This window comes from Pteropus vampyrus, unplaced genomic scaffold (genome assembly GCF_000151845.1).
Source record: "Pteropus vampyrus isolate Shadow unplaced genomic scaffold, Pvam_2.0 Scaffold159, whole genome shotgun sequence".
Classification (NCBI taxonomy): domain Eukaryota; kingdom Metazoa; phylum Chordata; class Mammalia; order Chiroptera; family Pteropodidae; genus Pteropus; species Pteropus vampyrus.
In genome coordinates, this window is record NW_011888940.1 from 900952 (window position 1) to 926781 (window position 25830).

Sequence of the window (25830 nt, forward strand, 5' to 3'; positions counted from 1 at the left end):
GCTGGATGCTGCCAGGTGGGGGCGCGTGGCACATGGGTGGGGGGCTTTCCCTCTGCAGGCCTCCCCCACACCGCTGGTGGGGAGGAGAGGGCATTTTCCCTTTTCCCAGCCTCGCCTACATTCCCCAGAAGCTGGGGCTGGCACCCGCTGCCTGTGACGGGGTGTGGTTATGCTCTACTGGGCAGCTAAGGAGTTGGCCCATAGACTTGAACTCAAGAGGAATTCACGGGAGAAACGCACAGGTGAATCCACGATGGGGCGGGGCTGGCCATGTCTCTGCAGAGCAGATGGGAGTCTCGGGTTTTAACAGTGACCTCCCACCCCCGACACAAATACGTAACAGTCGTCATCTCCTGGAGGTCAGAAAGCACTAGAAAGTATTTCTTATAAAAGTAGTTTTTAATAAATCGATGTATTTCAATGTTGATAACATGATAGCCCAAGGCTATTCCAAGGTAGCAAAAGTGAAGATTCCTGGTATTTTTCATATAAACACTATGAATGACAGTACAGTTGCATTCAACTTCACAAGAAATGATCTCCAGGTTCATGAAGATTCTTTAACAGCTGTGACACCTTTCGAACAGTGAAAGCGCACGTGTGCTGACAGTCTAGTGACGGAGCTGCGCTCTGAAACCGCGCGGGAAGAGACGACGGCACGTATGGAAACCGGGGTATCGTACAGAAACGGAGCCGTGAGACGACGCAGATTAGAACCCTGGAGCAGTGAACGTGCTTCTACCCGCCTCGCGGAGATGGAAAGAAGCCACGGATCCGAGCCCCGCCGCTGTCTGGAGTGCTGGCCCCCACACGCGCAACGCCATCGATCGGTCAAGATCAGAATTCCCTGCTCTGCACAAATGCTGGTGAAGGTAACTCGCGCTGTTGCTGTGGGTCAGGCCAACAGCTGGCTGGATGTCAGGCATCGGTGGCGGCTCACTCTCTACTACCGCATCGCTGCCTTCTACAGTTCACAGGCCACTCTTCCCAAAGCCGACGCCCCCTTAGTAGGGTTGGGAAAAATCCCCAAGAGCATTTAAAACAAACGGTAGACACCAGCGGCTTCTGACCCTCTAATGCTCTATCACTGCCCAACCCATGAGAAACAGGCTTCATTCACTTGGTTGCAGCTACAAAGAGAATCTCTGACTCCACCATGTCACATGTATCTCAATGATTGGATTTCTATACGGAATTTTTCTTAACAGAGATCAGATAGAAAACAAGATTCTTTGCCTCTAATGGCAAGGAAAAGCTAGCTAAATGCTAGTTAATTAAACCCATTCTCAGTTTTGAACCGTAGAGAGTCAAATAAAATTTTCTAAATTTCTTTATTTCTCAACCTTAAGCGATCTCGCTTCCAGAATTTTATCTGCTGTTAATATGATAATTGGCCACAGGCCACGACTTACTTCTACTAGGACCCTTCACACTATTTTAAAACTCCAAATGCTGCAGATTGAAGTAAATACAACAAAATAACAAATCGTTTGTGTGCTGAGGTGCTGGATTCTGGAAAAGTACAGATGGGATGTTCTTGGCTTTTCACCAAGAAGTTTCTAACGGATGGCCACTCCTTTATGTGTCAGTAGCCCAGCTTTAAGTCACGTACATCCGGATGCATTAGAAAAAACTAACCTATCACATTATTAAAAAAAAAAAAAAAAGCAAACAGTTTTCACTAACCTGGGTTTTGTTGATAAGACTCTTGAGTGAACAAATTCACTGCTACAGTCTTACTGTTCTATTCTAAATCTCACTTTTAGACCTGAACCAAGTCTAGTTTTCACGAAAGTCATATATTCTTCTGTCATCTCTTCAAACAAGCGCTCTGCCCCCACTAAAGACCTGAGAGTAATTTGTAGAGGCTTCCCCTCCAGAAAGAGAACAGTCAAGCATAAATTAGTTAAGTGGCTTCCTTTTCCTCAGGTCAATGCTTGTAACTCAAGGTTTATTTTCCCTGTGAACAGGGTGCGCTTAAGTTGATAAAATGAATCAAAATCAGCTTATGGAAAAGGTAAAAAATGTAGTTTACTAAAAGATACGTATCTTTACAAAGAGAAATAGCTATTTAGAAGTTTAAATAAAAGTAGATGACTTTAAAACTAACAATATATATAAAGCTGAAGTCACTGCCTTCGATAATTTCTACACTGCATCCAGTATTTTCTGTAGGACAGTCATTCTTAAGGCAGAAAAATCGAATGTGACATGTAATGACTTGGCTCTTACGTCCCAAGGTCAAACTGGGAGTGGACTTGAGCAGACCGTTGCCTTGCAAACGAGGTGACTACCTCTATTTCATCCTTAGAGTATGTTATATGAGAGACATACATTTGAGAGAAGAGAAAAAGATGGATTCTAAGATGCCCAAATGTGATTTTTAAATAAGAAGTCGATGAGACTAGGCTTTCTATTGTGAGGTGAAACTACTCCCAAAACAAACTAATAAACTCAACATACTCTTACATGGTACATAAAATGTTTGAAATATCAAAGAATTACTTTTGGAGTGTGTTATTCTAACTAGTTTCTAAGGTCTAGTATAAAAGGCAGCCCGAAGAATTAAAAGCAGTTGAAAGTCAACTCATACTGCTATTCAGAAGGCTACCATTTAGGATATTCCTACCTCATCAATAAAATCCTGTGCAGGGAGGATATCGATATGTAGTAAAATAACAATGAAGCCCCTCCCAACACATGTGCAAAACCTCTTGTCAGTTACTAGCAAAAATATAACGAAAAACATCTTAATTACAGAATCAGAGGCATCGAAGCCAGACGGATACAATAATGTGCCACCCTGCCTAGGTGGACGGACAACCGGGATGACAGCGACCGCTCGATGAGGACCTCGGACGGGCCACTCGGAGCGGGCGGGAGCGGGGTGCTAAGAGGAACCAGGCCCGAGGTCCGGCCAGCTCTCCCGCAGACAAGGTTCCGAGCCCTCAGGGCTGCGTGTGCGCCTTGACCTCTCCGCATCCTGTGCCAACACCTCGACAAAAGTGAACGCTGACCTAAAAGACAATCTGAAGCAGGTAACGGGACTACAATTGTGTAAGTACCTTTCTGTGTGCCTGGTATTTATGCCATAGCTCTGGCAATTGTCAGAAGTGTACGAAGGTTACCTGCCTCATCTCTGAAGACATGAAGATTTTCTTCTTTCACGGTGGCAGGAGTCCATGCAAGATTTGTAAACAGCGGTACAAAATACTGTAAACATAACTTAACAGAGCTTGTATAAAACAGAAGAAGTAAATCCAAATTTACAAGTGGGTAAAAAAAACAGAGGGCAGCGTCATACAAAGTTCTCCCTCCTGCGCCAAGTGATTTGATTACAAATATAATCCTGAGCTGAAAAACTGGGGCTTGGGGTAGAGCCATCTTTGCATACGGAACATCCAAAGGACGCTGACTCTCTTACTTTCCTCCAGTGATACTCAACTGCCAGAGACAGTTCTGAATGTGTGACTTTGGAGACATTTATAGTTTAGTGTGGCGCCCGGGCCGGGGGCCTGCTGCAGTGCTTGCCATGGAAGCGGAGGCGACAGCGTCCTCCGCCTCCTCGAGCTCGTCCTGGAGCTCCTGGCTGACACTGGACTGCAGGGCTGCGGGCGTGAGCCACTCCTTGGGGAGGCAACTCTGTAGGAAGGGGATGCAGGAGCTGAAGTAGGCAAGTCGATTGATCCAGCGAGGAATCTCTTTCCCGCAAAGAATCTAGAGGAGAGAGAGTGATGTTAGGAAGAGGTGGAGGCCATCTGGCTCCCTGCCAAGGAGCGGGGGAGGGCGGGGACCTTCAGAAGAGCCACTGCAACCTAGCCTTTGGGGATGCGACTCTGGGCCTTTGAAAACAAACAGCTCCTTAGCGTGGGAGCCTGGGGTCCCTACTGTCAGCTGCCCGCTTTCCTCTCCGAAGAAGCCTGTCAAGTCGCTTACTTTTCACATCTGTAAAACTGAGCTAATTCCATCTGGCTTTCCTTCTTTGATCCTTGCAACTGCTCTGAGACACATGAAGTACTTTGAACAACACAGAAGACAAGACTCTTGTTAACACGAGGTCTGATTAGAGTAACGGGAGCTCCCAGCAGGCGGAGCAGTCAACGTCAGATGCCATCCTCTCCGTGAATTCTCCTCTTCCACAGACTCTACTTCCCTCCAGCGTCCATCGCTCCGCTTTTCCTGGTCCACATTTTATCCCTTTGCTTCTGACCTTGACCCACTTTTCCCAAGAAGCTCACGCTGGTCCAGAAAGAAGTATCTCCCCAGGTGGTGACCTGGCTCTGAGACTGTGGAAGGGGACTGTGGCCCGGCTGAGCTTCGGTGTGCCGTCTTCCCGAGGGACACTGGAGGTGGGAATGGGGGCAGGAGCCATTCTCCCGCGTCCTATGCTTCTCTTGTCCTGGGGGGTCTGAGCCCCGCCTCCTCCCATCAGACAGTGAGAACCAGGCCCTTTATGGGCAGCTTTGCTCCCTGTCACCCTCCTTCCCTTCTACAGACAACTGGGCTTAACTGAGTCCACACTCCACTGTTCCTGCGGCATTTTGATCTCCAAGTATGTCACAGTAGGATCGTGGGATCTAGAAGTACCATCTACCTTAGTTGATGACTTAGGAAAGAGGTTTCAAAGTACCTTATGTCCCCAAATTAGCTAATATGTAAATAAGGTGACATCTGTAATTAAGCAATGCAACTTTTCTAACGGTTTAGCCTTATGCCTTAATGGTTATTCCCCTTATATGATATCATTCCCATCTGTCTACTCTAAAAAACACAAACAACTATTATATTATATTTTACACCCAAGACACATTTAGGGCTATTTGCATAGATGAAAGTTAACCACAGAGTGGTGACTAGGAACATGTAGGTTAATGCAGCAGATATTCCAAAGGCGTTTCCTTCATTCTACTTCCTAAGTCCTTATTGTATTCAGCGGCCTACCTTCTTCCATATAGCCATGTGCTTGCTGCAAGGGAAGCTGACTTTATCCCAACCCCTGGGGGTGTAAGTTGATTAGCCTAAAACAGTCTGTAAACTATAAGCCTCCTGTTTCTCCAGATAAAATTTTACTGGACCACAACCATGCCTATTTATTTATCATCTATGGTTCCTGGGCTACAATGGCAGAGGCAGAGTCCAGTCCACGAATAATCCGCAAGCCTGAAATACTATCTGGCCCGTTTGGAAAAAGTGTGCCGATCCTCGGTCAAGTCAGTATCTTTTAAACTTTGAGTCATGATCCATGAGTAGGTCATTCTGCATTGTAAGTTGAATTTTAAAAATAAAATAGATTGTAGATAGTAGTGTAACTGTGACAGCTGATTTGGTTATGTTACCTATGTGTATATCTTGAGTCATAATGTAAAATATACTTCTTACTGTGGGCCGTGGTAAAAAAAATATTTGGTTTATGCACGAACACTGCTTTTCATTTAAGCTTCGCCCTGGTGACCCCTCTTCTAGGAATCCATCCCAGGGGCACACAGGCAAAATCATGAAAAGGAGTATGCACAGGGGTACTCATTGCAGCACTTTTTGTAACAGCACAAGACTAAAAGTCACCCAAATGTCATTAATAGGAAAGTGGCTGATTAAAATTTGGTACATCCACATGAGGACTATTCAGCTGTGAAAAGAAATGAGAAATATCCCTATACACTGCTACAGAATGAACTCCGGGAGATCACGTGACGTGAACAAAGCGAACTGCAGAAAGGCACGTGCAGGGCGCTCCCAGAGCGTGATGTGGACAGGCACCGAGCAGGTTACAGACCCTTCTGTTCCGAAGAAAGAGACCGCTAACCAAGCAGTTACGAACTCTGACTGGGCACCCCCATTAGGTTTAAGGCCTGGCATTAACCTGGGTGACCCTCAGTTCAGTCCTCTGGGCCCCAGAAATGATCCTTTCTTCCAGACTATTTCCTACCTGTAGCATTTTGAGAGTCCAAGAGCCGCTTTCATTTTGTCCTCTCTGTCCCTTTCAGTTTAAACTGGCACGGTTTCTGCTAATACAACATCCTCAAAAGCACCGTGAGTCTCCCATGTATGTTGTAGGATTTACTCTATTAGACAAGAGGTTCCTCCATAGGTCTTTCCCGGAAAGTCCATCTCTATTCCTTGTTTCCGCTGAGGTGGTGGACAGGATCCATCAATCACATGTTTAATCTCTTTAGCAGCAGCAGCAAAAGGTTATCCAGTCATACGCTTGGCCTTTTCTCCACCGTATGCTTTCCTAACAGTAAAACCCCTAATTTTAGCATCTTCTGCAATCTGGATAGGCTGAGAAATTAAAAAATCATCAAGTGCTGATTCCTTTTTTGCTTAACAGTTCTCCCCCCAATTTTTCTTGTGTTTTACTATAAACAGCAAGAAGAAACCACACTAACACTTCGCTTAGAAATACCTTCAGCTAAATGTCTAAGTTTATTGCTTAGTTCTGCTTTCCGCATAACTACAGGAATAAATGGGCTAAGCTTTCTGCCACTATAAAACAAAGATTCTCTTTCCTCCAGTTTCCAATAACATGTTCCTCATTTTCTTCTGAGCCCACAGAAGCAGTACCTTTAATATCTAAAGTTCTACTAACAGTCTGTTCAAGGAAATGTAGGCTTTTTCTATCGAACTCCTCAACATTGCTCCAGCCTTTACCTATCAGCCCATCCCAAAGCCACGTCCACACTTGTAGCTGTTTGTTACAGCAGCACCCACCTCCAGGGACCGGCATTTGTACTGGGTCCCTGTGGTTGCTCTACAACGATCAGAAACTGTGCCTTAAGACAACTCGTTCTTCCCTTTTACAGTTCTAGAGGCCCAGGTAGAGGGGTGAGGACATCTAGAAGCCAGACGTCTATGAACACATTGTTTACTTTAGATTTGACTTTGGAACGCTAGGAAAATTTTATATAACACTAAATTAAACAAAAAAGCAACCTCCCTCAACCAAAAAAAGGGCTAAATGAAACAAAGTTGGTGGCATAACCACACAGCAACAAATTACCCCAATTAACTGTAAAACACTGTTACCTCTACTGAATGATACTCTAAAGACAGTCAGTGCAAAAAGCCGTCACCTTTCCAGTTATCATACTGTTGGTGGTCGTGATGACACTATCGTTCCAGGGATCGAACAAATGAGCAATGATGCTGCTGCTGAGAACTGAGATTTTACATCTGGGACAGAGAAGATCTAGATGTACTATCGATGAGGTTAAGTAAAAACCCTAAGGCCTGAATTTGAAGCAGAAATACCACAATGAACCTGTACGAAAAAAAAAGTCCTAGCTCTGTCCACAGGAAAAAAAATCTAGAAACTACCACCAACTCAGTAGCGGTGAGCGACTACGATGCTCGGATTAAGGTTTGTAAGTACAGCTGACCCTTAACCTCGGCTCGAAACTGCTCCCACTTACACGTGGAGGTTTTCAATTGGCCTGCGCAGTCCAAACCTGCGTGTTCAAGGGTCCACCGCACTTCCTACTGATGGACAGTTCCGAGGTGGGAAACACACGGACCAGCCTCGCAAGCAGCCCCTTCTGCGTCAGCAGCCCGGATTATACCTCACGGCATGGCCCTTATTTAGATCTTGATTCAAACAAATTGTTAAAAAATTATGACAACGGGGGAATTTCAACACTGTATACTTGGATAACATCAAGGAACGAATGTTAATCTTTTTAGGTGTGATAACGTGTTGCGGTTATGTTAAAAAGAATCCTTATCTTCAGAGCTACAGAGCGAAGTGTTTACAAATGGAGTGAAATTATACCTGAAATTTGTTTCAAAGTAACCGAGGGACGAGAGTGGCATTTTTAAGTGGGTGCTTATGGGTGAAACGAGATTAGCCATGAAATGATAACTTCTGAAGCTAAGTGATAGGTATACAAGGGCTCCTTACACTATTCTACTTTTACACATCTTGAATTTTCCACTTAAAATATTAACTTCCAGAAGGCATTTGGACCGGTGGCCTTTAGAAATGGTGAGGCCACTCCTCTTGCCAGTGACTGGTTCGGAAATGGCACTGGACCCAGTTTGGGCCCTTTTGGAAAGGGCGGGAGGCTCCGGAAAAACGTCTCACTGTTCCTCAGAGAACTAAGGGAGAGACCGAGCGTTCTTCTTCCTCTGGATGTTGAGGTACCCGACGTGGTGCATGAAAACGCCGCGGCTTCCCTGAGGGAGGAGCCGGCATCCTGGGGGTGGCAGCTCAGGCAGGTGAAAAGACCTTAGGCCGCTGATGCCACGCACTGCTGAGACACTGACCACGCCGACAGGGGGTCTGCCTTGTTCTGGACTTCCTCTGTCGTGAGATAACAGGTTTCCTCATTGTTCAGGCCGTTCTGAATCAGATGCTGCGGCCGAGGGCGGTCAAGAAGGTGTGTCAACAATGAGCACGGCGGTGCTCCAGTCACACTTCCCAGACACGGAAGCTGAGCGTTACACATCATCTGTACACGCCACTGCACAGATGCCTTTTCATGTTTGTTTTCAAACATTTAAAATGTAAAAACCATCATTAGCTTGCAGGCCTGCACAAAATCCTTGTTGTAGAGGAACTATGTGAACTGATAACTATGATGTTAAATGATGATAATTCTTAGAATTTTTAGAATGCCGAACACAGTACATATATCAACAATCAATTATAATTATAGCTATGATTATCTGCGACTGGTATTACGTATCTCCAAACTCTGTCCTCAAAGATATAGAAGCGCACTAGATTCATAAACTTGAGAGTGCCAATCATTAAATCTGTCTGCCCTGGTTACGTGGGGTTTACTGAAATAGCTCCCCATGTGCCTCGCTGTCCAGAGTGCTCATCGCAGCTGTCACTAGCGAGCTGCTAAGTCACGTAACTATTGAGTCTCGTACGGGGAAGGCATGAAGACTGTGTGTGACCTAAAAAGACAGCTCCGGGGACATCAGAACTGCTCTTTGGACTCCCAAATGTGACGTGGTTTCAGGATTAGACCAGGGCTGAGGTGGTGTTAGAGATGCTCAGTAAAGCTATTAATTTATTCGGGGGAGAGAATAAATCGAAGCCAGAGGAAGTAATGACAAAGTATAACACAAGCCCTGGACTTAGTCGGGGTCTAACCTGAGCTCTCCACAACAATCTCTGACAAATCAGTTCTCTAATCAGGGCCCACTTCCTGGCTGTAGAATGAGGAGACTGGATTAGATGCTGTCTGATGTCTCTGCCAATTTTAGCATTCTATGGATCTCTGAATGTATTCCCTACAAATGTCATGTCTAGGTTCAAGAAAGCTCAGAACCATCTTCCCTCTTCCTTGGAAGTCAACCGGTATCTGCATCCCCAAGACTGACGCTGCTTCTCCAACCCTCATGTTCCCATGAAGCATCTGAGGAGCATGTTAGAACGAAGACTCAGATTCAGTGTATTAGCGGTGAGGCAGAGACAATGCATATCACAAATTCCTACGTGATGCTGATGCTGCTGATCCTCGAAATGCACTTTGCGAAGCACACCAGTGGTCCCCTATCGCCCTGTTTGAAAGCTCTGTGTGGAAGTCATGAGGGAAGTGAAAAGGGCCAGGCAGCTGAGCACCCTGCAGAGGAGGTCCCTGAAAGAGCAGCCCACATGCTCCTTGCCACCTTTCGTCATTTCCGTGGTACCTGATGCTGCCACTGCAACCAGCTGCTCTGAGACAGCTGGGGAGTTCTTTCAAGCACTATTTAATTCTCTAGCCCTTATCTGATAATCTTTTGCTTTCTTCCGTTTTCTTTTTTGAAGGTTCTATAATTTTGATCTAGTTTTGGTCTTTTGCCTGGGATTCAAGAATCAGGAAGGCAAAAAAGTGTCTGTGTGATAAGCTGGCAAAATAAAACTCTGAGATAGGAGAAATGGATTACTTATTAATAAGTAAGAGCCAGGAAAAAATTCCAGTTGGCAACTAAAATTTAGGAAAAACGAAATCTTAGTGTCTAAGAAGCAAAAGTCTCTTGGGCATTAACTTTTTTAAAGTGGAAGTTTCAGATTATAATAAAATGAATTAGAATAAGAGAGACAATTATTTGTACTCACTCTCTACCCACTGCAAAGCCATGAATGTAATTATAGTTGAAAGCTGTGCTGACTCTAAAGTCTCCAACTCTAGAAAGGTTATTCAAGCAAGAGAAAGAAACATAATACCATATTTTATACAACAAATAAATAAATCTTATTTATTTGAAGAGCTTGTAGCATAAAATCTAATTTACCTCTGATAAAGCTGAAGAAAAGTGATTGCAGTTTTTGTGCATCAAATGGTAGGCATTGCCTTTGTATTCTTTTCCCAGTTCTTCTAGAATTTTTTCTATATCATCTTCTAGGAAGTCAGTGCTCCCTAAAACAACAGCTTCTCTTAAAGAACACAAAGAAAAAAGAAAAAGAAAAAAAAAACATAGCTGTGTGAGTTTTAGTTATTTATACAAAGCATGCTGAATGACTTGCTTATTTCCAGGAATATCATGATTGATGTAACAAAGCAAGGTTAACGTAATATTAAAGGTACATGAGATACTTAAAAAATTTCAGTTAATTTAGTTTCCATTTTTCTGCAATAAATTCTTAAGTACACTACTTTTGAACAATATAAATGCAAAATAAGACATTTTCTTTAGAAAACAATGTCATTACACTAAAAATGTCATATCAGAGTTATTTTTACAACTATTGTATAAGTAGTTCTATTATTAGGGAACAAGATACGTGCTGCAAACATTCCTGCCTAGTCACACGTGCCATCAGGGGGCTGGCCACATTCTCTTTCAGAAATAATCTTTTAATTTATCTGCTACTGTGTTGCAGTGAGATGAACTGTCAAACGACTACATTTTTTTTTTTTTTTTAAAGCACTATAAAACCAAGAAAAAACCCCAACCCAACCTAAACCAACCCCTCACCCTAACTACTGCTCTGGAAATGCAACAGACGTTATTCAACAGAAGGTGGACTTTTAGTCAGATACGAGTAAGGCATCCCAGAGAGCTGAGAATACTTAGGAAACCTTTTTATCCAGCAGTCTTGCCGACAGGGAGCCCTGGCGAAGAGATTCAGGAGGGCATTACAGGCCCTGGGGTACGTGTTTCTATTCGGTGTGGGCCAAGGGAACCACGAACACAGTAGTGATAAACGTGTGTAGCCCTACACTGAATTTCAATGGTACAACCTCATTCACTATTTTTCACTTGGCACCTATTATAGGCCCAGAAGTTTCTTTAGCTCTCCCTGAAACTAAGGTTCCAAACATTCCTTTAAATACAAACCTTAATCAAGGAATGGAAATTTGACGACTGGCATTCAGAGTTTCAGGGCTGTTTGCTACTCATCAGGCTCCCATGTACTCATATCCACATACTTTAGGTTTATCACTACATGGAATACATGTACTTTAACAACAGTTTTCTGGCTAATCAACTATCTAATTCTTTGATATTTATAAACAGTACCCCTTTCATTGGGAAAATGAAGAAGAGCTTTTTAATAGTGTTAGGTCACAATAAAACTTTCCTCCACCTCACTCCAAACAGGAGACTGCACAGAAGCAATCATTGGATATGAATGTTTTCTAAAGCAGAACTTGAGACAGAATAACTTATACAGGTCTTCGGTAAAAGCAACAGACTAGGTTATTTCAGGCATTGTGTTGGCTGATTCCCATCTTTACACAACCACTTAGATTTGATTTTAAAATAAAATGTCAGCAACTAAAGCAATGTTAAAAGAAACATTTTAATTTCCTGGATTTTAATCTATAGAATGAATTCTGTATGCCTGAAAATAAGCTTTGGCACCTAAAACAGCGTAATAAAAATTATCCTCCCTACTTACTTAAATTTAAATGTTTCTCCTAGTTCAGAAGCATTTCCTGGGGAAATTTCAAATATTCCAGAAAAGGGGTAAGGATGGCCACCATAAGCAAATTCTGAAAAGAGAAAACTCATGATTTTTAGTATTTATCACACAAAACTTAACCAGAATGCTGAATTAGCTTTTATGAATGATGAGGATAAATAATAATGACACTAAATATTTTCCAGTTTATTAACGCTTTCACAAACATCTCACTCAGTTATTGCTTGTACAGAACAGCTGACACAAAAGACCTGAAACTCTAATAATGAAAAACGCTCAGAGGTAACGCTGAGTTTGCTCTTGCTGGCAAGGAGAGTGACCGACACTCCAAAGTGACAGGGCAAACTAAGTAGGTGGTCAGTCGGTGTTTCGCCACTTTCTAAATTAAAACGATCAAATTTCAGACTTGTACGTTACTGGAAAGCTGTCTAATAAAGAGTTTCCATGGTACCCAGGCTGAAGACTCTTGGTTTATCTCTAAGAGCGAAACACTAGCAAAACTGAAAAACTGAATTCAATTCCCCTCATTCGAGAAAAAATATACTGCCAAATTAACACATACACTCACACACTCTCCACAGCAAATCTTTTAGCTGGGTAGGAGCTGCCTGCACCATGAGGAACGTACACCCAGGCTCGTCACATACAAACTCTCCTTCAGAACAGAATGGAGACTGACTTCGGATCAGGAAGGAACTAAAATTTCTGGCTACAATTCTGATATGAGATACTTAAATATTTAAGTGGCAAATCTTAGTGGGCTTATTTAAAGAATTCCGAACAACTGTTTAAATGAATCTCATCACTTAAAATTCATTAAATATGAGCTTAAAAGGTCTAAGAACAAAGCATGAGAAGGAACAAGGCATATACTAAGTTTACTTTTGATTCAGACCTTTCATAAAAAAAGCAATGATATAAACGAGAAATAAAGTGTTTAACATTCAATTCTGACATATACATTAAATTTTTTTTTATGACAAATCATAAAAATCAGGTTAGACAAGGGAAGATTATATTTGGATTTTTAACGTTTTTTAATTATAGTAAGGAAAGCCACAGAGACATTTACTCTTCTATTCGAGAAGCAATCGTTCACTTTCAGGAATATGTTTTGCCCTGGCTTTGCTAAGCTTAAAGACCTGATTTGGACCATGTTTCTAATCACTCCTAAATCATTTTATGAAAGGGAGCAATGATTAGGAAGACACAACAGCAACAGACTAATATGTAAGAACACCTGGGTTCAAGTTCTAGTCCTGTTAATATGAGCAGTATGACTTTCAGCAGGTTTTTTCCCCCTCTCATTTGTTTATTTATTTCTTTGCTGTTTACAACTTTCAGCAGGTTTGAGCTTTGGTTTCTTCATCTGAAAAATGGAGAAAATGCCACATGCCCTTATCCACCTCACAGCAGCATGGTCATTTGGTTCAAAACTTGATGGCACTTTAAAAATTGTAACATACCATACGAATTCAGTTAAAAAGGAATTTACACACGGCTTTGGCAAAAGCCAAATCAAAGGAGGAGCAAACGCCCCCGACTACGATCCCACCCATAGCAATTCTCCTGCCACTGAAACTTTCAGCAGGAGTCTCAGCTTTTTGGGGGAGTATTTGGTAGATGCAGCCTTTCAAGTAAAAATGAGGCTTAAATAGCAGATCCTTCCAGCCAGCATTTAATATGCTACATTACACCTAGAAGCGGCTAATGTGCAATATAAAAAAGGGATAATAAAAACACCATACTGACACATTTAAGTAAACGAGCCTTTTCTTTGTATTAGCTAAAGCTGGCGTGCAGTCTTCGGGGGTAACCAAATAAATGGCGATAACACATTCTAAGAGGTGACAAAGGCTGCCTCGCTGAAATGAATAAAGGCATTTCTGCTACAGGGTGAGTTTATGATTCAAACTAATATATTATCACAATCCTGATGCAACTGGGATGTGATCTGTTGTATGCAGAACATTGCTGCTTACAATCTGAATTATCTTGCACCAAGAGTGGAGGACAGAACAAAGGGAAAAGCTGTTGAAAACAGAGCTGCTGGGTTTAAGTGGCTCCTGTCACGTTTATCATGATAAAAGGTAATAAAGACTAAAAGGGGCTGAGTTAATGACAAAGGCCATCGTTCTTGAGCAAAAAGTTAGAGCTGTCAAGGGCAGATTTGCTCAGTGATATTTTAAAACTTTACAACTATATATTTGATGGTCTACAAAAACAAAGTACTGAAATTCCCTCAGGAAATTGGTATTTCAAGTTTGACCCTCTCTAGAATCAACCCTTCCCAACCAAAATGATTGTTTCTATCACGTTCTCAGAGCAAAACTATCGTGGTATAACAATCTCAAGAGGTAAATATTGAGACATAATATTTAGAATTAAGGATAACTAAATGAACCTACACTCATGTGCTTTGGTACTTTTCCCCCAAATATTCAACTTTAGGCATTTTTTCAAAATGCGACATAAAGATAAGGAGAGATGCTCTTCTACTTTCTGCAATGCGATATGGAAGCAGTTACAATGAAAAGGGAGAGCTAGAGTTTTGATTTTGCAATTCCTTTAAAGCAAAAAAAATCTTCAGAAAGTACATTTGGACGGTGTGTACACGTACCTCTGCCATATACTTCAATTCCTGAATGAAAGACTCCAATTCCAATGGACGAGGTGTACTCGTTCATCCAGTACTAAGAGAGAAAGGAAAGATTCAGAATATCTGTTCATGTACGACTCAACTTCATATGATAGGAAGCTACTACTCCCCAAATTGGCCTAATCCCATTTCTTGATATTTTTCCTCACCTCTCTGAAACTCCCACAATAACGACCCATTTGGTCCTATCTCTGTGCCTCTGCCTGTGCCACATATCACCTGGGTAAGGCCTTTCTGGGGCAAAACAAATGTCTCGATTTGCTTACAAGCACATTAGCTAAGGCCTGGAGCAGAAGCCGTTAAAATATAAATCTGGTCAGGTTGTGGAAAAAATGAATACAAAAGCTCTCTTGTTAGTGACTTTTTAAAAAATCAAGACATCTGCGTTCATATCTATTTTTCTTCTATCTTAAGCATTCCCTTTTACTCTCTGGTGAGCTCCTTTAAGACAAGGGTATTTTATTCTTTTCGAAAAATGTTTAAAAAAGACATATATATGACATGTATAGCATATTATGCCCTGATTCAGCTCAAAGTTTGATAATAATGTAGGAATAAACATGAAGCACAAAGGTTAGAACATTTTCTCATAATTGGCATGAAAAAAATTCCCAGAAAAGGTAATACCTGAACCGGGTTTTTCTTAGGAACAAATGAGATTTCCCCAGATAGAAAATTCCGGGGACGGATGGGGTGGAGGGGCATGGGAAGGAAATGTACATAAGTGGTGTGATATGAAATTACGGTGGATGAATGAGAAAGGGGTTAAAAGGACAGACTGCAGAGAGTCACACACAGAAGACGGGAACTGAGTTAAAGCTCATTAAGCAAACATGTGAGTGACACTTAGCGTACAAAACTATCAGGTTAGAGGGTACATAATTTGTCTTTAATTTTTCTAGGTTTATTCAAGTTTCAACCTCAACTCCAGACCCATTTTCTCCTGGACTTGGGAAAACGCACATTCTCATATATTGCTGGAAAAGCATAAATGCATAAAGTCAATTTTTTTCCCGCTACGATGTAACTGGAAGAAAAATTAAGCAACAATAAACAAGAAATATATGAAGAAGAACAAGGGACTCTCTCATCTAGGTATCAAATATTTATTAAAAAGGTATGGCACCACTGTTACAGCAACAGATCCTTTGTGTGTGTGTGTGTGTGTGTGTGTATGTATGTATACATATATGTATATATGTGTATATATACATATATACACATATATACATCTATATACACATAAGAATCTGGTATATGGTAAAGGTGGTCTTTAAAATTAATAATAAGGGCTGTATTATTTAAAATGTGTTGACATTTCACATATCTAAATATTCTAGTGTCTAAAAATAATCACAAAGAAAATAAAATAGATTGAAAAAAATCTTAGATGAGAAAGCCAACCTAGAAAAACCTAGAATTTATAGAGGAAGACAAGATATTCGACATGAACATTTACAACCTTTTATTGTATAAAACTATATTAATAAGGTCGGAAGATAAACAATACACAGGGAGAAAAGATCTGTAACACGTATAACACAGATTAGTAGGAGAATACAAGTTTCCTTCTCTGTCTCATTCTATTCGGCTCCTGCTTTGGGCATCCTGAATTTAGATGGCGAGTCAGGAAAGTGAGGGATATCTTTTTACCTGAATCAATTTGATTTTGGAGGGAGAGTAGTGAGGGTGCATATAGCAAGGGATTTCTCAAAATATTTATCTAAATCTATTCGATTCCAGAGTTTGGGCAACAAAGGTTCAGACAGCAAGGGATACTGTATTTAAAAGCTCCACTAAAACAGAACAAAACACAACATAACAAAACTCCAAAACCCAGAGACAACTGAGCAATCATAGAAGAAATTAGTAGTCAACAAACATGGACTAACAAGGTCATTAGTACACAGAAAAACAGTAATTAAAATAAGCTGCCATTCTTATTTTACCCATCAGATTGGCAAATCCAAAAACAACTGCTAATACTTGGCGTTGGTAAGGGTGTGAGGAAGATACTGCAGAAAAGTGAATCAATGGCAATTACTTAACCATTCCACCTCTTGGAATCTATTCTATAGAAATACTTGAGCATATGTAAAGACATAGTCGCGGACATTAACTACTATTGTGTATGATACCGAAATACTGGAAACAATCTAAATATCAGTAAGGGAATGGTTAAATTATAGTAAATCCATATTATGAACTATCATACAGCTACATTTTCCCATGTTATAAGAAAAAAGATACCTTTGCAATGGGAAAATATGGTGAATATCGCCTTATCCAAGTGATTAAACTGAGTATTGTCAATAGTTGGACAAACTGATGTCATATGCTCCTGATGTAACAAATGAGAAAGCTCACATTTCCCATTACTTTTCTTGTCGAATATGCCACAGTATAACCATAAGGAAAAGGCAGGTAAGTTTGGACTGTGGAACATTCTCTGAGAAAAGTGGCCTGTTCTTTTGAAAAATAATGACATGGAAGTCAAAAAAGGGAGGCTCCTTTTTAAAGAAGATTAAAAAGACATGACAAATGCAATGAAGGAATCTTAACTGGCTCCCTGAGGGGCGGGAGGGTGGGGGGAGGAAAGCCAAAAAGACATCATTGGGACAATGGCGGAAATACTAATAGGGACTATACATTAGCGGTATTGTGCCACCTGAAAATTTCTTGGGTGTGATCACAGTAGAGATCACAGGTTAGGTAGAAGACGTCTGTTCAGGAAACGTGTTGACGCAGAGATGAAATGCGGTCATGTTTCTGACTTACCTTTGGTGGGGGTGGGTGGGGTGGGAAAGCGTAAGAGAAAGCAACATGGCTTTTCCACTGGTGAATGTAGGGGAAGAGTATACAGATGGTGCTCTTCTTATCACTTTCTGTTGGAAGGTTTAAACATTTTCAAAATAACAAGGTAAGGGGAACTAAAGAGATGAATCTAGCCCTTGCCTCCTCACAACAGAAGAAGATGCCCTTCTGAGTCCCTTGCTGCCCTCCCCCTTCTCCCCCTTCTCCCCCTTCTCCCCCTTCGCCCCCTTTCCCAGTGTTTTCCACTAGCAGAGGATTCTCCTAGTCTTTTCCCAGCCACAAGTCTCCTGGGCAGCCGACTTCAAGGTCTTAAATTGCCTTTTCCGTTTGAGAAATCCCATCGTTTATACTCTTTGCGACCAATAATTTGGTCTGTGTGCTGCTGACTTCCTTAATGGCGGCTCCGGCAGGCCTTTGCTCTGGATGCTGCCAGCTCGACCTACTGCTTTTCACGTGTGAGCTTCTCTTTCAAAATACAGGATATTTTCCAAAACGAGATATATACATTAACGGTTTGTCTACAACATCTACAATAAAACACTGTCCACAATGTTTCAAACTCATAGTAAATTGAGCATTTTTTCCATTTGATGTCTAACATCACTTAATTTTAACAATATATCTTTTAGTGGAGCAGTAAATAGCCTTCTCAAAGTGTTTTTGTAATAAATTTCTATAATGGGAGTCTAAATGTTTTATTAAGACAAAAAGATTCACAAAAAAAAAAAAAAAATTATACCCAATCAGTGGCTTTTGGTCAAAGGGTAAAAACAGGGTTAGGATGGGAATGCACTTGTCAGAGTGAGGTCCTGAACTCAGAAATCTTTTATTCTCTGCGCTTTCACAAATGAAAATCATCTCTTCCATGCTGAGGGATCTCACGCTTAGAACTCTCGTATGCTGCCTGGGAAGGTGCTATACTGCTTTAGTGTGAAATTTCCCTGCATTCAAGACTTTACATTCTAAAAAATAAAAGGGTATGCTTTGACACATTTTATAAATTGCGAAATCTGTAAAATGACAGAAACTTAAAAATTAGAGAAAAAGGTACCATCCAAAAATGCAGTTGGCCGTCGGGAGTTCAGTGTACTGAGATCTGGCCCATGGGAGGTTTCTGAAGAAGCGCGGAGGAACTAGCATGGAAAATGACGGCCCGATGGCTTGCAAGTGGTGGCGTTGTCTCCACTCTCACATGGGAAGCTGGACAATCAGGTCAGGTGTTTTGCTCAAGGTTATGGGAAGCCCGCAAGTTGCGAGGAAAAGGATTTAACCCAGAGCCGTTTCTTTGGACAGTGTGACAGCAGAGAGCTACCCACTCCGAACATCATTTCTTCCCAAAGGCTTGTCTCAGTATTCCGTGCCAGGCAGGAATTAATGCTGATGTTGATTTCTCACTGTTACCAACAACGATCAGGGACTCCACAGTTTTTTGCTTTTCATGTTTCTTTGTATTTTCTATCCCTAGAAAGGCCCTCAAATTTAAAGGTTAATTTCTTTTGAGAGATTAAAGTGACCATTTACTGGTCAGAGATCTATAAATAGACATCTCAACTTACCTTACAGATATAAAGAAGATCATAAGTAATACTATGAACTGTGCATCAGCAAATTAGATAACAGATGAAACAGACACATTCCTGGAAAGATGCAAACTACCAAAACCGACTCAAGAAGAAATAAAAAATTTGGATATATAATGAACGAGAATGAAAGAAAAGAGAATTAGTAACTTAAAAACTACCTACAAAGAAAAAAGGTTACAACTTAAAAACTACCTACAAAAAAAAAAAGGTTATGACCAAATGATTTTGGTGATTTCTACCAAATATTTAGACAAGAATCCATACCAATTCTTCACAAACTACTCCAGAAAACAGAATAAAAGAGAACACTTCCCAACTCATTCTATGAGGCCAGAATTAACGACACCAAAAACAAAGATTAATCTGTCCTATGACTACAGACTCAAAAATCCTCAAAAGACTAGGAAACTGAAGCCAGCAACATAAAAAAAAGGATTCTAGACCACAAACAAATGGGCTTTCTTCCAGGAATGAAAAGGTAGATTTAATATCTTAAAAAAAAAAATAATAATAATATACTGTATCAACAGAATGAAGTATGAAATACACATAATCATCTCATTAGATGCAAAAAAACATTTGACAAAATGCAGCACTCTTTCATGGTAAAAACACTAAAAAAACTAGGAATACAAAGAAATTTCCCCAATTTGATAAAGGGCATGCATCCATGAAAAACCCACAGCCAACATATTGATGGTCGAAGACTTAACGCTTTCCCTTTAAGATCAGAAACAAAACAAGGATGTCCTCTTTCATTGCTTCTATGAAATACTGTACTGGATACACTAGCCAGGGCAATTAGACAAGGAGGAAAAAAAGAAGCTACCTAGACTGAAAAAGTAGTAGTAAAATTACCTCTATTTACAGATGACATGATCTTCTATACGGAAAATTATAAGGAATCTACTAAAAAACTATTAAAACTAAAAAATTCAGCAAGGTTGCAGGGTACAAGAATAACATACAAACATCAATTGTATTTCTACATACTAGCAGTGAACGATACAAAAATAAAACAATTGCATTTACAGTTGCATTAAAAAATATTTAGGGATAAATTTAACAAAAGAACTACATAGTTTTGTATCTGAAAATTATAAAAACATTATTGAAAGAAATTAAAGACCTAAATAAATGGAAAGACATTCCACACTGCCAGATTAGAAGACAATGTTGTTAGTATGGCAACACTCCCCAAATTGACAGGCAATCACTGCAAACCTCATCAAAATCCCAGCCGCCCATTTTGCAGAAATTGACAAGCTGATGCTGGAAATCCAAGAGACGCATCATAGCCAAACAATCTTGAAAAAGTTGGAAGACTCACACTTCCTGATCTCAAAATCTAGTACAGAGCTACAGTAGTCAAGATGGTGTGTAACTCTCATAAAAACGCAAACAGATGAAGGAAATATAACTCAGTTTAGAAACAAACCCTTACATTTATGGTCAATTGATCTTTGACAAGGGTGCCAAGAGAGTCCAGTGAAGGAAAAAACACTCTTTTCAAGAAATAGAATTGGGACAACTGGACATCCACATGCAAATGGAAGAAGTGAGACCCCTACCTCACACCACTAACACAAATTAACTCGAAATGGATCGAAGTCCAGCATGTAAGATCTAAAACTATAAAACTCTGGAAGAAAACAAAGTATATCTTCATGATCTTATATTAGGAAATGGTTTCTTACTTTTGACACCAAAAGCACAAGCAACAAAAGAAAAACTAGATAACCTAGACCTTACAAAATTGAAGACTTCTGTGCTTCCAAGGACACTATAAAGTGAGAAGGCAACCCACAGACTGGGAGAAAACACCAGCAAGTCATATATATGATAAGTGACGTATATCCACGATATGTAAAGAACTCTTAGAACTTAAGAACAAGACAAATAAACTGACTAAAGATGGGCAAAGGGTCTAAACAGGCATTTCGCTCAGGAAAATATACAATCCCAAACCACCATTAGATACCACTTCACACCCACTCAGAAGACTATAATCAAAATGACAGATACACAAGTGCTGACAGGGACGTGGAGAAACTGGAATCTGCACCACCGCTGGTGGGAATCTAAAACGGTGTGGCAGTGGGAAGGTCTGGCAGTTAGTTCCTCACAATATTAAACCCAGAGCTTCGTGTGACCCAGCGATTCTGCTCCTGGGTTTATAACCGAGAAATGAATACCAGTAGTCACAACAACAATCGGAATCAAGTTCACAGCGGTACTACTTTTAACAGCCAAAAAGCAGAACAATCGAAATGTCCATCAACTGATAAATACATCAAGAGTAGTATATCTACACAATGTGATGTTATTACTTCGGTAAAAACAAACCGAGTACTGATGCAGGCAGCAACATCAATGACCCTGAGAACATGTCAGATGAAGGAAGTCGATCAGAAAAGACCACATATTGTATGGTTCCATTTGTATGAAATGCACAGGACAGGTACATTTATACAGATAGACGGTAGCTTAGTGGTTACCTATGATCGGCAGGTTTGCAGAAAAATGGGAGTGATTGCTAAAGGGTATAGGATTTCTTTTGGGGAAGGTGAAAAATTTCTAATATTGATTGTGATGATGGCTGTACTATTCTGTGACTACACTAAAATCCACTGAATTGTACACAAAGGGTGAACTGTATGGTATGTGAACTGTATCTCATATAGTTCTATACTAAAAAATGCTAGAAGGATCTACTAACTTATACCAAATGGCAGAAGAGAATATAGTTTTATAGTTGGTAAACCTAAACAAAAACTATTCTATAAATATCATGAGTTCCCCAAGGGAAAACTTTCCTTCAGACACATACTTTGTCTACTCATGAAGAATAAAGTTTCCACTTCTCTGTTCTTATTCTAAAAAAAGGTCCAATATAAAATTTACTATGAGTGAAATAAAATATATAGATTATGAATGAGGGTCTTTTGACCAAAAAAGAAAAAAGAATTGAAAAAAAAAATACTCTAAAACATTTTCTAATACAAAAGATGGTCCAATTAGTTCTTGAACTCAAATGCCCAATTAAAAACCTTTGAAAAGGTGATTTCTCAACTTATAGACTGCATTCTTAATTCTAGACACCTGCCTACAAAAAAGTGTGGAAAATGGGCTACAAACAATACATCAAGAACAGAAAAAAAATTCAACTCTATAAACACATATTCTGGTTAGCCACTTCTTCATAGACAAACAGCAGTACATTACTGACAAAATTTTTAGAATTTCCATTATGAAGATGTTTTTCTTTAGTGTGATTTTTTTTTTGGAATGGATTTAAAAGGAACGAGGGTAAACCGTCCATGGAGAGCTGGTCAGGGAAAGACGCCCTCTAAACGTTTCTGCTCCTGGTAGGGCTTCCTGGCTCTAATTAGTGATCACGCCTCGAAGGCTCAATCTTTAAAACCTGGGCAGGCTGCCTGTGGAAGACAGTGTTTAATTCAAGGTCAGCATGCCTCATCGAGTCCTTCTGCCTCAAAGCCCTGCCAAGGCTATGCAGACAATATGGATGATGCCTATTTTAAGTGAGGATTTAATGAGATACCTGCAAACAATTGAAACAAAAAAAGCACATGAGGACCGAGCCTTTTACTGAATGATTTCAGGTATAAAACTCCCCTACAATGAATGACTTGCTGTTGCTATCATGCTGAAGTAACTGCTATCCCCACATAGTTTAAGATTTCTGAAATTAATAATGCTTCTCAATGCTTCTCTATCTTCGTTTCCATCCTATGTCATTACTTTAAAAAATGTGCAAAACAATGACGTTTTCTAACAGCAAATATATCATAAATATGCAACATGCAATCACAGCCAGGAACACGTATCCATGAAAAATTAACAAACAAAACAAGCTGCTAAGTTAGATATGACTGGATGTCAGCAAGATTTGTTAATTTTTGTTGGGTATGTCTTCCTTGATATTACTGTCTAAACAGAAGGAGATGCCAAAAGTTTAAAATCACATACTTGGGAAAAATGGATAATGCAGGACGAGTGTGACCGCAAGCTTAGCTTTTCACTTGAACTGGGAAAAGGGCGCTTTTACTCCGAGAGCCGGGGCCGAGGTTGAGTGCAGCTCGTATGCAGGGGGCCAGTTTGAGAACTGTGCTCCCAGTTACGCGGCGACACTGGGGCCAGCCTTCAGAGTCTGCCGCACGAAGGCCACACTGTGGGACGGAGGATGACACAGAACGCTGGGGGTAGGTCCAACAAAGGAGGCCGTATATTCAAGTTTTCCCAGTGCTGACACTAGATAATCCCTCAGCGAGTCTGTGTGTTTGTTTCAGTTAATTTACAGTTTGATTCTTGCAAACCCTTCCTAACACACCACAGGAAAACAGTAAATCAGCCAGATGCTACCGCGAACGGTCTCTCTCAAACCATGAGACGGCAGCGGAGTTACCACAACATCTCATGTCAACCACCTACCTAAACCATCCCAACCGAGGATGTCATTTGATCAGCTGAACCTAAGGCTATCTTTCCCTTAGGGACAAACGGGAAAGCCACAACATTCCTTTGTTCCGGTTTAGGTCACAAGGACAATGCTTCTGTTATATCTGAATTTACTTCAGAGATTACTGCTTGGATTTAAAAAAAAAGGTGGATTCAAATATTACAACTAACACAAGTTGAAGCATCTGAACTATAGTGGAAAGGAGGCTGGAATCTGGGGCGCTCTGCCTTATTTTTTTTCATAAATATTTGATAACTTTTTAAGGTACTGAATCTGTCTCAAAAGTTTGATTTTAATTCAGATCCTGGAGCCAGAATGCCTTGGTTCAAATTCTGGCTTCACTATTTACTAGTGGTGTGACCTGGGGAAAGATACTTATCCTTTCCGTATTTATAAGATGGAGATAATAAACAGCATCTGCTGCAGAGGGTTGCTGTGAGGATTAAATGAATTAATGATGGATGAAGTACTTAAAGAGTGTCTGACCCATGGCGAACATGAACTGTCAGTAGAGTTACTGACAATATCAACCTTCCTAATACTTCTGTTCCAGCAGATCGGTTCTGGCTATCTGTTAATTCTCAGAATTTTCAAGAATCTTTGGCAGTGGATGTCAAATAACCAGGAGCAGTGACTCACTAAACTGAATGGCAAATAATGGCAGTCAAGACTCCTACAAGCAATGGTTCGTATTCTGGAGAAGGACAGATCCGAGCAAAAGGTCTCTGTAAGAAAGGCAGGGTTTCATGGGACGCTGACATATTCACCGGAGACATGAGCAGAGGGCCAGAGAGCCACATCTCTCTCTGGCTCTGGGACCTTCTGGACTTGTACTTCCTGAGGCCACAGAGATGGTCAGTCAGTACACAGAAGAAGCCCAGGGAGGCCCACCCATACACACTTTACCTCCTCTGACACCAATCAGTGTCACTGGTTTAGAAGGCTTTTCAAAGCATTCTAAAGTATTAATATAAGAGGAAACAAGTCACAGTAAATAATCATCTTAAAATATGTGGGAAAGCAAAAAAATACATATATGAGTACGATTACTTTTGAGCCCAATTTTGCCCCAATGCAAAAAATTGGCCTAAACATTTCCATTTATTATTTTAAAGCACCGTTTACAGAAGTGAACTGACTGTGCTATATTACATCCATATATTAAAATGTTAAATTATCTTCTGACAGAGAACTTTCACTAAACTTCATTTTAGTCAGTGATTTGCTTTATCAATTTAATACAATTTTATGCTTCCTGTTTGCAAGCGACAGAACGAAAAATGCTATCTCCCTAGTCGGAACTTAAAACACTTAATATAACCACTTAGGTAGGGTCTGGGCCTGCGTTCCTTAAAAGGCAGCATTAAATAATCTAAGTATAAAGTATGACTATTTCCTCTGAAAAACTAGAACCAGGGTTCATCTGGATTAAGGCAAGAGTTTTACCTAATTCCTGTAAAAAGGTGCTTAGGGAATAGAAAAGACGTTTTGATTGAATTAAAAATCCAAAATAAACTGTGACTAGTGGAGATTGTGGGATAATTACTATAGTGTTGTCTCATATAAAACTGCCCTTAATGCCCACACCATTAAACCACTTCATGATGTCTTTTTGGTACCACTGGGTTGAGTCCCAGATAATCTCACAGCAAATGCTATTTCATAGTAAGCCCTATTAAAATGCTATCGATGGTGCCTTAGCATTGGGCTAGTCATAAAGCAGAGTTGATAAAAAACTCACTGAACGAACTGAGACAGTCTAGTGTCTAAGCTGAAATCATGAACACCCAGGGCCATCTGTTAACTTGCTCTATACTGTAAGAAAGAATGAAGTCTATCCCATTATTCTTATTTCTAAGAAAATGTCCAATCTTTTCACTACTAGAGAATATTATCTAAAATAAGCACATCATTCACTTTCTAGGTCTGAGAAAAAAAAAATTCTTTCTATCACAAAAACATTACAATGTTATACATAAATTGATAAATTAGGTATTAAGCCTGAATCTTTGAAAGTAATCTCTCCTGATTACAAAAGATCTGCCAGTAATTTTTAGTTAGTAGTGTCTTAAGTTTTGTAAATGTTCTGTGACACTGTAGCCACACACACACACACACACACACACACATGAACGAAGGCTAGGGCAGCCATGCTTCCTGGTTCACACCCTCTTTTCTCTCTTCTCAGTTTTGACCGTCAATTTTAAGCTTAGCTTAAGGCTGGCCTTAAGGGCTGACTGTACTTGGGTCTTAAACGCTCCTAAGCACTGTCCTGCACGTGAGTGTGAGTACACACAACTTCGTACTTACCTCACAATCTAAAACCAAGGAAAATGTGATGCTATGTATTTTGTATAAAGCTAAAGCTTCCTCCTCTTTATCGACCAGGTAAATCAATTTTCAAAACAAAATTATTGTGCTTGCCAAAGGCCTAATT

General features: G+C 40.4%; 1 protein-coding gene across 4 annotated transcripts in view; it reads right to left on the reverse strand.

The window, feature by feature from the left end:
• The window catches only part of DESI2 (desumoylating isopeptidase 2), a 59754-nt gene that overhangs the window by 19911 nt on the left and 14013 nt on the right, over positions 1 to 25830 (reverse strand). For 2 of the 4 annotated variants that reach the window (XM_011370065.2, XM_011370067.2), the window contains 4 exons: positions 14478 to 14550; positions 11834 to 11927; positions 10222 to 10363; positions 381 to 3717 (listed from right to left, as the gene is read on the reverse strand). In XM_011370065.2, the coding sequence (XP_011368367.1) occupies positions 3484 to 3717; positions 10222 to 10363; positions 11834 to 11927; positions 14478 to 14550 (543 nt within the window). In that variant the 3' untranslated portion in view covers positions 381 to 3483. Of the gene's footprint in view, positions 1 to 380; positions 3718 to 10221; positions 10364 to 11833; positions 11928 to 14477; positions 14551 to 25830 lie in introns of those variants that run through there. The other 2 variants (XM_011370066.2, XR_002782736.1) reach the window with 2 other exon arrangements.